Below are 16,943 nucleotides of genomic sequence, written 5' to 3' on the forward strand. Positions count from 1 at the left end.
GAGTGAAGTTAAAGATCGCCACAATCTACTAGCTTGAAATACCTCCTCTCTCCATTAATTTCTATGGAATTTTTAAAAGCTTATTTACCAAATAGTGAACTTTCACCCTTTGATAAATACACCTTTAAAAATCCAATAGAAATTAATGGAGAGAGGCGGTATTTCCCTCTAGTGGCGATCTTTAACTTCACTCTTTGATAATATACCCCAACGTTTGCTGCAAAAAAATGGCATTCATTAAAGGTATGTATCTAAAGCCAATCCTTGCAATTCGATATATTCACGCTTGCGCTGATGTTTCTGCCCTGCCTTCTCTTCTGAATCACATGCGGCGCGCTAATGACGAGTAGCGGAACAATGGAACTACCTCCTTTGAGGGTTCGAACAGCAGCCTGACTATAGATTGTAGCCTGAACTTCATTCATAGCATTAAAGTGCTGCACTATTTTTTGCCACATTAAGGCTGCAATTACTCTGCAATTGTGGGAAAATATGATGCATTGTGGGTTAAAAACATAGCAACCTGTACTACCCAGCATTTGCAAGGGGCATTTTCTTACAAAAACAGCATTTTTCTCCCAGTGAGGATTCTATTGTTAACTTACATTGAAACAGCTTGTGAAACATTTTATTGCTAAAACAAGAGCTGTAATGGTTTCTCTGTTGATAATTTTCACATTTACTTCTAGGTCGAACAAGAACGGATTGATAAGATTTGGCCCAAGCTCCGGGTTCTGGCCCGCTCCTCGCCTACTGACAAACATACACTGGTGAAAGGTACTTATCCTTAAAGCTAAAGCAAGGACAAATGAAAACAATATTTTCTAATTCTTACATTCTACCCCTCAAAAAGCTGTTGACCAATCCATAATCTGCAGTTACAAATGCTGTTGTGCAAGGGTGTGACACTTCTGATCATCTAAACGTGGGGAGTTGCTCTAATAGTTTTAGCTCTTGGCTGGACAGAAGTGTTGGTAGAGTCAGAACAATTTGGGACATTTCATCTACAAATTAAATTCTATGCACATTCCAAACAGCACTAAAACCAAACTAGGCACATCATGTAGCAAAGCTTCTAAATGAGGTGAAATCTATGTTTGTGTCTGTAGGAATCATAGACAGCACCCAGGTTGAGCAGAGGCAAGTGGTTGCAGTGACTGGAGATGGAACAAATGACGGACCAGCTCTGAAGAAAGCAGACGTGGGGTTTGCCATGGTATGGCACTAATATTCCCAGCACATCATGATTGTATGAAGGGCAGTGTGTTGGTATCACCTAAGGTGCAGCTCTTTATTATGAGAAAAGGGTACTGCTGTGCAGCTTTGATTGTTCTTCCTCTTCCATATAATTCCCATATCAGTTTTCAGAAATCCCTTTCTGCAGGGCAATATGGTGCCTTTCTACATTTAAAAAGGTAAAAGCTACATAGTGTAGAAAACTGAACAGGCTTTGGGGTACAAAAGTCTTGTCTCTGTTTTATGTTTGGAGATCCCAAAGCTGTTTGCCAGCTCTATAATACACTTCCATCTTTATGGGTCTTTAAGATTTACTATCAAAGCTTAGAAACTGTCGCCCCATTAAAATCTTTTAAGGATTCCATAAAGGTAAACTGCACTCAATGGGGCAAATTCACTAAGCGCCGAACGCTAGCGTCAATTCGCTAGCGTTGGACATTTTCGTTGCTTCACAAATTCACTAACGAACGCTGGCGTAAATTCGCTAGTGTTACTTCGCACCCTTACGCCTGGCGAATTTTCGCTACGGACTTAACTACGCTAATTCACTAATGCGCGCAGTGTTCTGAACGCTACCTTTTACGCTAGACTTCCTTCCCACCTCAGACCAGGCGAAGCGCAATAGAGTAGATAGGGATTGCTTCAAAAAAAAGGTCAAATTTTTTCTAAGTCCCCAAAAAATGCTGGCGTTTTTTCTATATTATGGGTGATAGGCTGAAAAAGATCGAAAAAATTTTTGGGGCTCCCCTCCTTCCCCCCTACATTTCCTAACTCATGGCAACTTAACTATACAGTGGGCACATGTGTAGGGCAAAAACAAATTTTTATTTGATGTTTTGAAGGTTTCCCAGGCATTTGTAGTAATTCTACGTATTCCTACATTGAAATTTGAATTTGGCGCCGTATGCAAATTAACCATCGCTAGCGTAACTTCGCTTCGCTTAGCGAATTAACGCTAGCGCAACTTCGCAACCTTACGCTACCCCTGTGCGCAACTTCGGATTTTAGTGAATTTGCGGAGCGCTGGCGAAACTACGCCTGGCGAAGTGTGGCAAAGTGCGGCGTAGTGCAGCGAAGTTGCACCTGGCGCAACTACGATTCTTAGTGAATTTGCCCCTATATTCCCAGCCCTTCCTCCAGCAGCTGAAGAGTCTGCTTCCTATGTTGTTAGATCTCATCACAGAAAGATGTGATAACATTAGGTTTTGGCTAATTTGGTGCATTTCAGATACCTGGCTTTAAAGGAGAGATTGGCCTAGTACTAAATTTAATCCTATTCAAGCTGTATAATGCTCTGTCTCTCTTTCTTCCATTCAGGGAATCGCAGGCACAGATGTTGCAAAGGAAGCTTCTGACATTATTCTCACAGATGATAACTTCAGCAGCATTGTGAAAGCTGTAATGTGGGGCCGCAATGTGTACGACAGCATCTCCAAATTCCTGCAGTTCCAGTTAACGGTGAATGTGGTGGCTGTCATTGTAGCATTTACTGGGGCCTGCATTACACAGGTACTGACACATTTAATGTATATGTATAGGCTGGATAATACAAAACTTCCCATAATTTGCAGGCATGAAAAGTTGTAATGTAGTGTTAATAGGAGAAGGTAAGCTACCAATGCAGTTTATTGCCAATAGATAATGCAAGCTAGAATGTTATATTTAATCGGTAGAATGCTTTACCATACCCGAGTCAACAGCTCTAGACACTGTCTCTGTTTGTTTGGGATAGCAGCTGCCATATTAGCTTGGTGTGACATCACTTCCTGCCTGAGTCTCTCCCTGCTCACTCATAGCTCTGGGCTCAAATTACAGCAGGGAGGGGAGAGGGGAAAGAGGAGCAAACTGAACATGCTCAAGCCCATGCCCTGGAGGTTTAAAGGAAACCTGTCACCATTGTGTTAACACTAGGAAGGTAATAAGACTATTAAAAAGAACCACAAAACTCATTTATAACACATTTATTTCAATCAAATCTCACTAAAAACCAGTTTAGAACTACTTTTGAAAATGTCCACATGATCCTCACTGAAGCCCGACTTTACTGAAAGTCGTGAGAGCAATGCATCATGGGTAGAATCAGCCCTGCAGACTTCTCTTGCGATATCCCCAGTTTCTGCAGTTGTCAGGGAGCTGCTGGACTCCATGTGTGAATTTTATCGTAGTTTAGGAGTCACCGAGTCAGCCATAGCAAGAACAACAGCAAACAGCAGGGAAGCACGGACACCCCCATGTTTATCAGCACCGAGGAGGGTGGGGGTGTCAGGTTTCACATAAGGAGCTACGTTTGTTTGCCGCATTACAAAGCAGGAGTAAAGTTTAACCACAGAGCTGCTGCTTTCTGCTCTTTATGTACAATTACTAAGTATGTTAAATTACTGTAATCTTGACAATAGGTTAATTTACCATTCACACACTCCCTCCTGGTGGCTGTATTTTTGTATTTAACCCTAAATCCCAGCAGTGTTTTTATCTGTTTATGTTATATTACACAAAGATTCACACAGATTCATTCATATTGTATGCCACTCTTCCCCACAAGAGCCACACACCTACAGCAGCTAAGACTGATAGCACACAGGGCTGGGTATATCACTGACCCCATCTAAAAATCAAATGCTCTGTATGGCTACAAATTTATTGTTAATGCTACTGTTTTATTCATCTTTATATTCAGATGCTCTCCTAGCCATGTTCCAGTCTCTTGTTTAAATCAGTGCATAGTTGCTAGGGTAAATTGCACCTTAGCAACCAGATTGCTGAAATTGCAAACTGGAAAGCTGCTAAATAAAAAGCTAAAAAAACCACAATAATAAATAATGAAAACCAATTGCAAATTGTCTCAGAATATCAATATCTATTTAATACAAAAAATAAATATATAAAAAAAATAAGTATTTAACCCTTTGCCCGCTGGCAGGCAAATGCTCTAATGTTCTGTATGTTCTTCAGCAACCGAGCTGTTCTCTCTGCGTCGGTGGCTTCTGCCACTTCCACAGAGAGTGGGGAGGAATAACAGACCCCTGGGCAATGAGGCTGGGGGGCTGTCATGTTGCAGGGCCAAGTTCCTGCTCCAAGAAACAGTAAGTGCAAGTTTTTAGACACTTACATACACTTACATTACATTTATACTTTTACACAAACATTTTAAAGATTGCTATTTTTTATTTTGTACACTTTGTTTATAATTGAGCCCCAAAGGACTGCACGTTCTTAGTAGTTTTTAGCGTTTCGGAAATGTCCTAGTTTATTTAGATTTTTAAAAGTAGCCCACACAATGTACTAATACAGAAGGTGTTTCAAACAATCCAAACAGAATATCAAGTCCTGGTGTGACATGAGTGGTGCAGAGCCTGTCTTATCACCGAGCGTACTCTATGGCTAAGCATTGGCAGTTTGGCACAGCCCACACCAAGAAAACAGAGGGGTCCTGTTTCAAGATGGCAGCGCCTATGAAACCCTTTATACATGTAGGATATTTTCTAATACATTTCAGATATAGACAAAAACAGCTGACTAAAGGGTTAACCTAAGGAGGGAAAAGATTTATATTAATGATGTCTCAAGGTGACAGGTCCTCTTTAAGATGAAAACAGGAAGTCTGATACAGAAGCCCATGTGTACATAATAGAAGGACAGAAATGCAGTGTTTCCTTGACAGAGGACTCAGAGCAGCATTATTTTGAGGGTTTACTGGTGTATTTATATAGACCTTTCTGATAAAGTGTACTTACTTTTAACCTTTCCTTCTCCTTTAAGAAAAGCTGACAATTACTCTAATGTCCTGTAACCGCAGACATGCTTGGCTGTAATGTACTGTAAGAGCAGAGATGTGTGGCTGTAAAGAAGCATTCTAGGGGGGTAGGGATGGTGAAACTGCATAGTAAGAGCAGGCACCCACATAACAGCACATGCCACAGCTACATACTGTTTACCAGTGCAGACACAAATTAGCAGGAATAATTGCAAGATGCATTGGGTCTGTGAATGCTCACAGTATTGTAGATATAGGAGTAAGAGTTATTTGTCTAGACCAGTGATCCCCAACCAGTGTCTTGTGTGCAACATGTTGCTCACCAACCCCTTTGATGTTTCTCTCAATGGCCTCAAAGCAAGTGCTAATTTGTTTTAATTCCTGGTTTGGAGGCAAGTTTTGGTTGCATAAAAACCAGGTGTACAGCCAAATACAGTCTCATGTGTCTGACAGTCCACATACGTCCTACCAAATAACAAATTACAGCACTTATTTGGCACTCCCAGGGTCTCTTTACTCTTTACTGATGCTTGTGTTGCTCTCCAACTCATTTTACAATTGAATGTGACTAACGGGTAAAAAGGTTGGGGACCCTTGATGGAGGCACAAGATCACTAAGGGGGTGCAAAAGAACACAACTCATAGTGCTCATTAGTATGGATGCACCGAATTCAGGATTCGGCCAGGATTCTGTCTTTTTTAGCAGGATTCGGATTCTGCCGAATACTTTTGCACGGCCGAACCAAATCCACACCTTAATTTGCATATGCAAATTCGGGACGGGGAGGGAAATCTCGTGACTTTTTGTCACAAAACAAGAAAGTAAAAAAATGTTTTCCCCTTCCCACCCCTAATTTGCATAAGCAAACTAGGATTTGGATTTGGTTCGGTTTAAGCCCGAATCTTTCGCAAAGGATTCAGGGGTTCATCCGAATTCAAAATAGTGGATTTGGTGCATCCCTACTCATTAATAGAGCACTTCTATCTGGGGTGTAGCTGCACTCTGTACCTTGCATCAGATACTTACCGCCTGCCATAGAGCAGGGACCTGGCTCGCAATCTGTGGATTCTGGAAAATACCAGCTGTAAGATGCCATAAACAGTCACTATTTAGTGGGCACTTGAAATACCAGGGCCTATTTTGAATGCCAACCTGGGCAAAGAGCTAACTAGGGGTAGGCACATGCTGGGGGGGGGCACCAGGCATGAACCTGCTCTGTCACCTTCCCCATGTCCGGTCCCCTCTCTCCGACTAAGTGTGGCATTTCCGTGTCTTCTTGCGCAACCACACTCCAATTTGCACTTCCGTGCATGCGCACACACCGATTTGCGATTCCGTGCACGCCGATGTAATAGCCAATGGAAAGCGGTTGACTTGAAGTAAGCCACAGCAAGTCTCCTAACTTGCTACCTAATTTTATTAGATTGTTGGTTCAGTTCAATTTAGAAGACTTTAATGCACAAGCTCTGCCAATTCAAGTACATTCATCATGCATACATCACCTTAATAGCAGAAAATAAGTACATACACTGTAAGTACACTAATAGGGAATGGCTGAATAGCTAGTCTACCTTGCCAAGATGTTCAGAGGACATATATATATATATATATATATATATATATATATATATATATATATATATATATATATATATATATATATATATATATATATATATATATATATATATATATATATATATATATATATATATATATATATATATACACACACATATCTATAGATCAATAAAAGACAGGTTACTGTTTTATTTGTGCAGTACTGAAGTGCCACCTAGTGTTAGCCTTAAATATATATCTTGTCCCTCTTAAAAAGGAACTAATGTTATGTCTAAAGACATCTCCTAATGTGACATAACAAAGAAAGTATATGCAGAGTGGCAGTTTTCAATAAATAATGTATCGGATCAATGTTCCTTTAAAAACGAATACATTCCTGATTGTCAGGAAATTATTCATAATTATAGTAACATATCTTGGAATAGTGGGCTCATGTGCACAAGATATAGAACTTCTCCTGTATCATTTCATTGCCTTTTGTAAGGGGGCATCCATATTGATGGGCACAGGGTACAGAATTATCCGTCCCCTTCTCAAACTCTACCTTGTAAATCCCTTGTGTGCCTTGAGATTCCAGCTAATATGGCACATCTCCTAATTGCCTTCCTTCCAAAACATCATTCGTTGTGTATTAGGACCCGAGTCCCACAGGTAAACTTACCCACAACCCCATGGGAATCCTTAATACTTGCGGGATTTTGTTGACCTCTTTGTAGATGACCCTGTTTGGCATAAACAGGCCTGGCAACCTTGTCATTTAATTTTATATATAAATCCAGCCCATCCCTTCCCAAGCATAAGATATGTGTATATATATATATATATATATATATATATATATATATATATATATATATATATATATATATATATATATATATATATATATATATATATATATATATATATATATATATATATATATATATATATATATATATATATGTATATGAAAAACTTCTTCTGTACCCCTTTAGCTACAAAGGCAATTAATACAAAAAACAACCTTGACTAATGTCCTGAATCATCATATCGACCTAAAACAATAAGGCAAAGTAAAGCCTATAACAGCCACCAACAGTAAGATATATTTAATATTCCCAGCTGATCACAGCCTATGGTTGTGTAATAGCTCATTAATCATATTATACTATGTGCAGTGCTCAGCATTTTCAGCAGAGGAGAGGAATTAAAGTGATACCCATTATTGCCTAAAATAAGAGACTGCAGGACAACTTAAAATAGACCAAGGACATACGGTAGTCCAATTAAAAGGCTGTTTTGTTGGCCAGGATGAAGTGTCCCTTTAATCTTACTTCTATTGGCTTTAGAGAAAAGTTTTTGGAATAATTAGGAAGTTCCAAGTTAGATTTAAAAAGCACAACAGACCTGAGAGTTGATGAGAATTGTGAACTTATTTTTGGAATTATGGCTGATACCAGGGATGCACCGAATCTGGGATTCGGCCTTTTTCAGCAGGATTCGGATTCGGCGGAATCCTTCTGCCTGGCCGAACTGAATCCTAATCCTAATTTGCATATGTAAATTAGGGGCAGGTAGGGGAATCACGTGACTTTTCGTTACAAACGAAGATTTTTTTCCACTTTTTCCTTTCCTGTCCCTAATTTGCATATGCAAATTCGGATTCGGTTCGGTATTCGGCCGAATTTTTCACCAAGGATTCAGGGATTCGGCCAAATCCCAAATAGTGGATTTGGTGCATCCCTAGCTGATACATCAATGTTATCCTATATTTGTTACTTTGGTATGAGCCAAGGAAACCCAGACCAAAAGTTTGACCTCTATGGGGAGCTTGAGCCAAAAAAGTCTGACAACCATTACGTTGAAATCAAAATAAGTTCACAATTCTCATCAACTCTCAGGCCTGTTGTGCTTAAGTAAATAAGTAAATAAGTAGTAAATAAGTGTTCACCATAAACTTCACCCTAATTGACCGTCAAGCTGGGCTTTCAGGTATATATAGGAAAGCAAAACTGCATTCTCCCTAATACCTCACTATAAGTCCCCTTTGCCAGTGTTCCAATCCAATCTGGGCAGCCAGCACTGCAGTTTGAGAAGCACTGCTTTAACTTGTAAAGGCACTAATATTCTAAATCACAAGTGGTACAAAGGGTACAATTTGCAGTTTATCCACCAAAAGTAAAATTAATCCAAAAATCATGCTTTATTATAGTACTTCTAGGAGAGGTGCTTGGCTGCCATCTACCGCTAGAAACTCACATTGAAACCACACCTCTACAACACACAATTACAGTATATTCTGCTGGTAATAATCATATTGATATTTACTGCCAACGTGAACACCATTCTCAGTTCTTTGCATTCTTTTCCCAGGACTCTCCACTGAAAGCCGTGCAGATGTTGTGGGTTAACCTTATTATGGACACATTTGCCTCTCTTGCCCTGGCGACAGAACCCCCCACAGAGTCTCTTCTCCTACGGAAACCTTACGGAAGGAACAAGCCCCTCATTTCTCAGACCATGACGAAAAATATCCTGGGCCATGCAGTATACCAGCTTACCCTTATATTCACCCTGTTATTTGCTGGTACGTCTGTGAAAGGGAAACCTCTTTATGTGAAAGATTTATGGGCAGATTTATCAAGGGTAGAATTTCGAATTCATGGGAGTTTTTAAAAACTCGAAATTCGACCAATCAAAATTTATGAAGAAATCGAATTTGTGAATAGGATTGAAAACTCGAATCGAATTCAGACCGAATTCAAATTTTTAAAACCCAACTCAGAAAAAAACTTGAATGTCAGGAAGGCTGCAAACAACTCCACATTGATCCCAGGACTTTTCCCATTGACTGAAACAGCTATTCGGCAGGTTTTTGGTGATGAATAGTCGAGTTCAAGTTCTTAAAAAAATCTAATTTGAATTTTTAAAAAAATTTGAATTTGAATCATTCCCTAGTCGAATTCGACAGTTTTGACCATAAAAAAATTCGAAATTTGAATTTTCCATTCCACCCTTGATAAATCTAGGACATTGCTGAAGTAACATTAAGGGGCCAATTAACTATTACGGTATTTGTATTTTTTTCATTTCCCAGAATCAACTTTTTCACTGCTAAAAAGTGTGTATTTAACAAATTACTCGAAACCACGCAAAATGTTATATTTATCCATTTTAAAAAAAACTAAGAATTGTAATACAAAACGACTCCATCTAAAAGTTGTCGAGCTGTCTTTGCAAACTGCAAAGCTGTTAGAGGTTTTTGAGTTTTTAGAGGTTTTTGGGGTTTTTTTTGTTTGTAATTGCATAAAAAAGTTGTCTGTAGTCTCATTCCTTTGTATTCGTGGGAATAACAAGAGCTTGTATATGTCTAATGCAGTGCCTTTGGGCAGCGTTCTGTGGTTACAGCTAGGAAGAACTGATATGGTCAGGTCGCATTGACTCTTGGAACTGAGCCCAGCCCACAAGCTATAACAGTGAATTCTACACTTTTTGATATAATGATACCAAAGGAAAGAATGTGTGTGTGTGTGAAAATCCTTGTCTTATAACACTGTTATCCATTTATTTTAAGGCGAAAATATATTTAATATCGATAGCGGAAGAAACGCCCCCCTACATTCTCCACCTTCAGAACATTATACCATCATCTTCAACACATTTGTTATGATGCAGCTCTTTAACGAAATCAATGCCCGCAAGATCCACGGAGAGCGCAATGTCTTTGCTGGCATATACAGGAACCCTATTTTTTGCGCAATCGTGTTGGGCACATTTGCCATCCAGGTAATATTTATGTGGAAGCAACCAACCTTTTATTCACCAGTAGTGCATTATCTGTTTAAATATCCTATTTATAGCACAAGGAACAAATATAAAATATACTATAATATGAATATATACAATATATACAGCAGATTGGCCCGTATACAGATTATTGGCCCGTGTATGGGGGCCCCCGACGGGCTTCCCCGATCGAGATCTGGCCGAAAGTCGGCCAGATCTCGATCGGATGGGGTTAAAAATCCCGTCGGATCGCGGCCGCATCTGTTCGTTGATGCGGTCCCGCGATCCGACCGCCCGTTTGGCGAACGCTAGGATCCGATCGTTGGGCCCTAGGGCCCACGATCGGATCAGCCCGATATTGCCCTCAAGGTGGGCATATCGGAGGGAGATCCGCTCGTTTGGCGACATCGCCAAACGAGCGGATCTATCCGTGTATGGCCACCTTAACCCCTCTTTCTAATAAAAACCCCTGCCCTGCCAGTAATTACCACTTGTTGCAGAATCAGCGCAGGGGGGGAGCAGGGAGGGTGAGACTATGCAGGGTAGGGGTTTTTATTAGAAAGAGGGTTTAGTTTTCCTTTCTTCAGCTTAGGGGCTAAAACACAAGCAGCACGTAACAATAGCATACCAGGCACCCCGCCATGTAAAAACTTCTAAGGGGCACACACAACTTCTTCTACCCCCTCCCCCGCACACGCAACAATTTAAAGGAGAAGAGTAACAAGAGGGGGGATTTTAATTATGGTTGCACCGAAGGATTCGGCCAGGATTCAGCCTTTTTCAGCAGGATTTTGAATCTGCTAATTCCTTCTGCCCAGCAGAAAGATTCAGAAATCTGTAGCGAAGGATTCGGGGGTCGACCGAATCCAAAATATCCTAATTTTAATGTTAAAGAGGAAGCTGGCCCCCCTGTTCCACCCACCCCCCTTGACTGTGAGTCTGCCTCCACTATAGTAATACCACTGACCGCCACATATAAAGTGGTAAGAATAAAGAGTGCATCTTACCTTTGTTATTATACAGATTCTGCATGGTCTACCCATTAGGGATGGGCCAATTTTTTCGCCTTGTTTCGCCGCAAAAATTACACCCACAGACTTGTATGGCGTTGTGAGTAAATAAAAAAAAAGTCGCGCATCAAAAAAATTTTGATGCCCATAGACATTAATGGGCGGTGACATTTCACCGGAGGCATTTTTTGGCGAAACTAAACAGGTCAAATTTGCCCATCCCTACTAACCATTCTATAACTATGCTTAGTAATAAACAAGATATTTTTCCCTAAAGGGATAAAAAACATTATTACCTTATTGCTGGTTCTCATGTCCCATAATTTATCTGTTTTGTTATCTAAATGTTAATTTTGAAGCATTTAGGAAGTATTTAAGGGTGGAGACAGACAGTTTTAGGGGAAGTGAGGGTAAGAAATTGTGTTCTTTGCATCTGAAATCAATATTGTACTAGTATTAATATTAGAAATATTGTATTGTATAATTTGCTAAAAAGGAATCCAACTGTTCAATGTATCTGACAGTTCAGCCACTTCAGGGGAAGAATTGCACAATTTCACATCCATCCCTCTTTCTTAAGCAAGGCATACACTGTAAAACTCACTCATTTGACAAGGTCAAAAAAGATCAGCTCTACCTGATTTGGCTACCAATATGCTCGGTTCATTTTCAGCCAGAATTGTAGAAGCCCATACGTAAGTCAGTAAGCTGCCAATTCATTATGGAGGGGCCAATCCAGCAGCTTTTATTGGCCTGTGTATGGCTCATAATAAAAGTCAGTCCAGAAAAAATGTAGCTCTTCTAACCAACAAGCCAGCAAAATCATGGTGGACTCTGTAAGTCAGTCATCTAAAATTACTTTTTTCAAGGAATATACCATTATAAAGTGCACAGAAGAAAAATTACTAAGGGGACAATAAAATGATGTAAGGCCTTATACTTGCATGAATTACCATTGTTTCCAGTTAAGTTCTTGGTACATCATTGGGAAGATGCTTTTATTATATAGTTTCTATTTAATGTTGTAAGCTGGAGTTATTCTGAAGGCATTGCATTTTCTTTATCTAGATAGTAATTGTGCAGTTTGGTGGCAAACCATTTAGCTGTGCTCCCTTACAACTGGACCAATGGATGTGGTGCATATTCCTTGGAATTGGAGAACTGGTATGGGGACAGGTAGGTGTTAAATTATTACTGTCTACTTGGAAAGTGTCAGTTACAATGCCAGAGATAGGTTCAGTGGTAGAGGCATAAGATTTTCAGTTAGATACATAGACTGGATATGACATTTTTTTCCACCCCAGTATTATATGAAAAGGCTGTTTTAGGACTAAAGTCCATAAAAACAAACAGACACATTTTGCGCTTAGTATGCCTCTTTAAACCTACAACATTGTCTCATTCCAAGAGGGTCATTTATTTTAACAGTGAAGAAGACAGTATTAATCGAAAAAGCTCTAAAAAGACTCGAATAAATGTATATTTGACTGTTACCTTCAAACCGAGTAGCAGGAAATAATTAGCCAATATTCTTGCTTGCACCTCCGCCGTGGATGCAGTAATGGTATCCAAAAAATATATAAAGTTCACAAGAACAAGGCAATAATGCAGGATTAACTGCTCAAACTTCAGTGTTTATTGTCAACACTCTAACAACTCAAAGAAGACTCATTAGAACAACATCAAGCTTTTGGTCTGCATTTTATAAAAAGAAGCATTTTACATTCAGACACACTTCCCTAGCTCATAATAAGGAGTTCGGAACTTTTACTGGATATTGAACATCTCTTGCAGGTTATAGCTAGCATTCCAACAAATAGACTGAAATTCTTAAAAGCAGCTGGTCGTCTCACTCAGAAGGAGGAGATCCCAGAAGAAGACCTCAATGACGATGTCGAAGAAATAGACCATGCAGAAAGAGAACTGAGGAGGGGGCAAATTCTTTGGTTCCGAGGGCTCAACAGAATCCAGACACAGGTATGTCATTGGTAAATGTGGAATAGCGTTAGTTTGATGCCATAGCAGTTCTGCCAGCCTGGGCAAGAAGGCATACAGTTTTAAAGGATTTCTTAGAAGATGCAACGTTGAAACACTCAATGCTTGTAAGTATGAAACGGTAGATGTGGTACCAAGGTGCTACATGAGCAACTTTACATGATACTGCCTTACAGCTGTTTGATTCCTACATTTGAAATTGGTCAACTTTACATGATGCAAATAATTGTTTCATCTTGGGAGATATATAGTCTATAATCTATCTATACTGTTCATTCCCTATGACAAACATTGAATGTGAGTAAATACATGAATGACAAATCAATACTATATTTTCTTCGTTTCCCTACACTGCCAAGATTCTCATGAGGCAGGAAGAGTCATAATGCGGCTGGGCAGTAAAACAGAGGCTTGGAATTACAAATATATATTTATGTTAGGGGTGTTTTGCATATATATATTTAATCCCAGCTGAATAAAATCTATTTTCTACTGAAAAGTGCATTGGATTAAGATGAAAATGCTGAACAGTAAGTCAGTGTAATGCAGCATTTCCCCAACGTGATACTGATGTCCCTACAGATCCGAAAATATTACTTATGCCAACATGTAACCAATGCTGGAGGCAGCGATGGGATACACATTTGTATTTTTTATTGCTATTGTCGCATTGCTGTTCTGTCTGTCCGTGTGCCTTTTTGTGTCTTTTGTGATTAATGTGGTTTATTTATTTATTATTAGTTTGTCATTAGTTTTGTGGATTCTGTTTTTTTTTTTGTTCCCTGAACAAACTTGTCTCATTCTCTCCTCCGTTGCAGATTGAAGTAGTGAATACTTTCAAGAGCGGCGCTCCCTTTCAGGGTGCTCTGAGGAGACAGTCCTCTACCACAAGCCAGAACCAGGATGTAACCAATATTTCTAGCCCTAGTCACGTATCGTTATCCAATGCTCTTTCTTCTCCTACCAGCACATCAGCTGCAGCAGCAGGGCGTGAGTGTGTAATCTTAAAGCCTCAGCTCCACAGAAATGCCAACTCGCCTTAAACTTTCCCAAGAACACCCTTAAACTGTCAACTTTCACTTTCCTGTAAGGAATTCAGCACAGATATTCCAGCCATGGCGTTTGGCAGTCTGTCCTTTCAGTGCCATTTCACCTTAACCAATTTCTCATTTACTTGCATTAAATGCCATTCATTTTTCTTTAATACAATACGTTTATATATTTATATTGTTTTTTTTACAATGACTTACAAATAGACACTATAGAAATAGACATTGTCAGTAAAATAAGGAAACCCTTGGTCAGTCATTCAAATCTTTCTCTCAATGGAACGTAATTTTCTATCATATTTATAGGGAAAAAACAGAATCCAACCCAAATAATATATAAGTACCCCATGCATACATGATAAAGATTTGTGACCGCAAAATGTTGCACATTAAACACGCAAGGCATTCTTGCTTGCATTATTCCTGTGTGCCATTGGATTTCTTTGTATAGACCAAACCATGATACACCCAGGCCATATGTCAGAACTACGGACCCCCAACCTCCCCCCGACTCTTACATTTATATCTCTTGAGGCCCCTGGCTGGCGTGTCACATGCAAACCCCCAAAGGAGGGCCTGTTGAGTGACATTTTCTTCTAAATCCAACTTTATTCTACACATTGCAGTTTAGGGTTTCGGTAATGTCTGAAATTCTTGATATTTTTTTTATTTTTAAGCTCTCATATAAGTCTTTAGTTTCTATTGCTTCATATAGGTTTATATATACTTAAATGCAATCTACTGCTTTCCTACACTTTAAATTGTGTATATCTCTAAAATAGTTTTTGTAAATAAGCTACTATGCAGCCATGGGGGTTGATATATCCAAAATTCAGTTATCAACCTGATGAACACCTTTATTGTATGGATCACAACATGTTTCTGGATTGCTCCCTTTATTAAGTGAACAAAAACATTCTATTAGGTATCAGGGCATTACTATATTTCATGTTATTTTGCTCCATGCAGTTGAATTCCATTCCATTCTACTGTGTGTGCTGCATTCTTACAGGAAACTCAGAATACACAAATCTTAACCTTTCTATTCAGTATCACCATCACTCTTCCTCACCCCCCCCCCTTTCTTCTTTCCAGGTATTTCTACCACTGCAATGTCTGAGCTTAGAATAGTGAAGCTAATAGTAATGGATAGCACACCCGATTTGAAAAATTAATTTATTACAGAAAGCCAAATCGGCTGAGCTATCCATTACTCTTATTATTTGCAAATCTATTTGGAGACCCTTATGGGGAGTCGCCTATGGATTAGCACCCCATAGGTTTATTTAATAGGGTGTGCGCCTTCTCTCTTTGCTAAGAATAGTGAAGGACAGCTAATGCAGTAGTCATACTATATAATCCTCATAAATCAAACAGTAAAAGTATCTCCCAGGGTGTCTATAAAATGGTAAATAAATGGTTTCCAGTAGTAACATTTAGCTTAGAACTTTATTTGCATAGCGGATAGGGAGATAGATAGATAGATAGACAGACAGACAGACAGATAGACAGACACAGATAGATGAAACTCACTCTTGAGGAATAAGAATTGAAGATTGTGAAGAGTCAGAAAGCCCTTTTAATTATTAGTCAAATACTTATCAAGCACCTGTAACTGGTTTGAAGGTGCAGTGTCTGTACATACCCCAAGAAGTATGGATGCAAGAAGGTAGCTGTTGCAATGTATGAAGTTATTGTGGTTCTTTCATGTTCAGGTTCTGAACAAGGCAATTGCATAGCTATACCAATAACTCACACCTGTTATATTGTGTTAGAGTGTTGCATCAATATGAAATAGAAATACAGTATAGTAGATACTGGTGCTTTCCGGGACATTTCTTTGCCAAAAAAGAAACATTCCCAAGCAACTGACAGTGGCAGTTTTACTACCTGTGTGCAATAAGCCTATATTATATTAAGAAGTAAATCAATCTAAGCACTGCTTATAATAATTAGTGATGGGCGAATTTATTCGCCAGGCGCGAATTCGTGGCAAATTTGCGCGATTCGCCACCTGCGAAAAGATTTCCCGGCGTCTAAAAAATGGCCACCATTTTTTCGCCGTTTCGCAAATTTATCGCAAAACGAAGCGGTGCAAATTCGCCCATCACTAATAATAATAAAATGCTTGTATACTTCTCAAAGTATGCTCAACAACTATACAGCCTAGTTCTTGTATTGGCCAGTTCCTCTAAAGCAGTGACCCCAACCAGTAGCTCATGAGCAACATGTTGCTCTCCAACCCCTTGGATGTTGTTCTCATTGTCTTAAAAGCAGGGGCTTATTTTTGAATTCCAGGCTTGGAGGAAAGTTTTTAATTGCATAAAAACTAAGTATAGTACCAAGTAAAGCCTCCTGTAGGCTGCCAGTCCACATAGGGGCTACCAAGTAGCCAATTATAGCCCTTATTTGGCATCCCATTGACTTTTTCATGCTTGTGTTGCTCCCCAACTCTTTTTACATTTGAATGTGGCTCACGGGTAAAAAAAAAGTTGGGGACCCCTGATCTAAAGTGTAATAAGTGTAGTGGTGAGTTCCTATACAGCCTA

At 39.4% G+C, this 16,943-nt stretch overlaps 1 protein-coding gene across 9 annotated transcripts in view; it reads left to right on the forward strand.

Annotated features, from left to right (window-relative positions):
- atp2b4.S (ATPase, Ca++ transporting, plasma membrane 4 S homeolog) overlaps positions 1 to 16,943 on the forward strand; it is a 199,373-nt gene that overhangs the window by 171,216 nt on the left and 11,214 nt on the right. For 5 of the 9 annotated variants that reach the window (XM_041561674.1, XM_041561673.1, XM_041561675.1 and 2 more), the window contains 8 exons: positions 690 to 777; positions 1,110 to 1,216; positions 2,554 to 2,745; positions 8,928 to 9,141; positions 10,129 to 10,340; positions 12,419 to 12,526; positions 13,145 to 13,327; positions 14,164 to 14,335. In XM_041561674.1, coding sequence (XP_041417608.1) covers positions 690 to 777; positions 1,110 to 1,216; positions 2,554 to 2,745; positions 8,928 to 9,141; positions 10,129 to 10,340; positions 12,419 to 12,526; positions 13,145 to 13,327; positions 14,164 to 14,335 — 1,276 coding nt within the window. The remainder of the gene's footprint in view (positions 1 to 689; positions 778 to 1,109; positions 1,217 to 2,553; positions 2,746 to 8,927; positions 9,142 to 10,128; positions 10,341 to 12,418; positions 12,527 to 13,144; positions 13,328 to 14,163; positions 14,336 to 16,943) is intronic. The other 4 variants (XM_041561672.1, XM_018261288.2, XM_018261285.2 and 1 more) reach the window with 1 other exon arrangement.

The sequence above is a fragment of the Xenopus laevis genome, chromosome 4S, assembly GCF_017654675.1.
Source record: "Xenopus laevis strain J_2021 chromosome 4S, Xenopus_laevis_v10.1, whole genome shotgun sequence".
NCBI classification, from domain to species: domain Eukaryota; kingdom Metazoa; phylum Chordata; class Amphibia; order Anura; family Pipidae; genus Xenopus; species Xenopus laevis.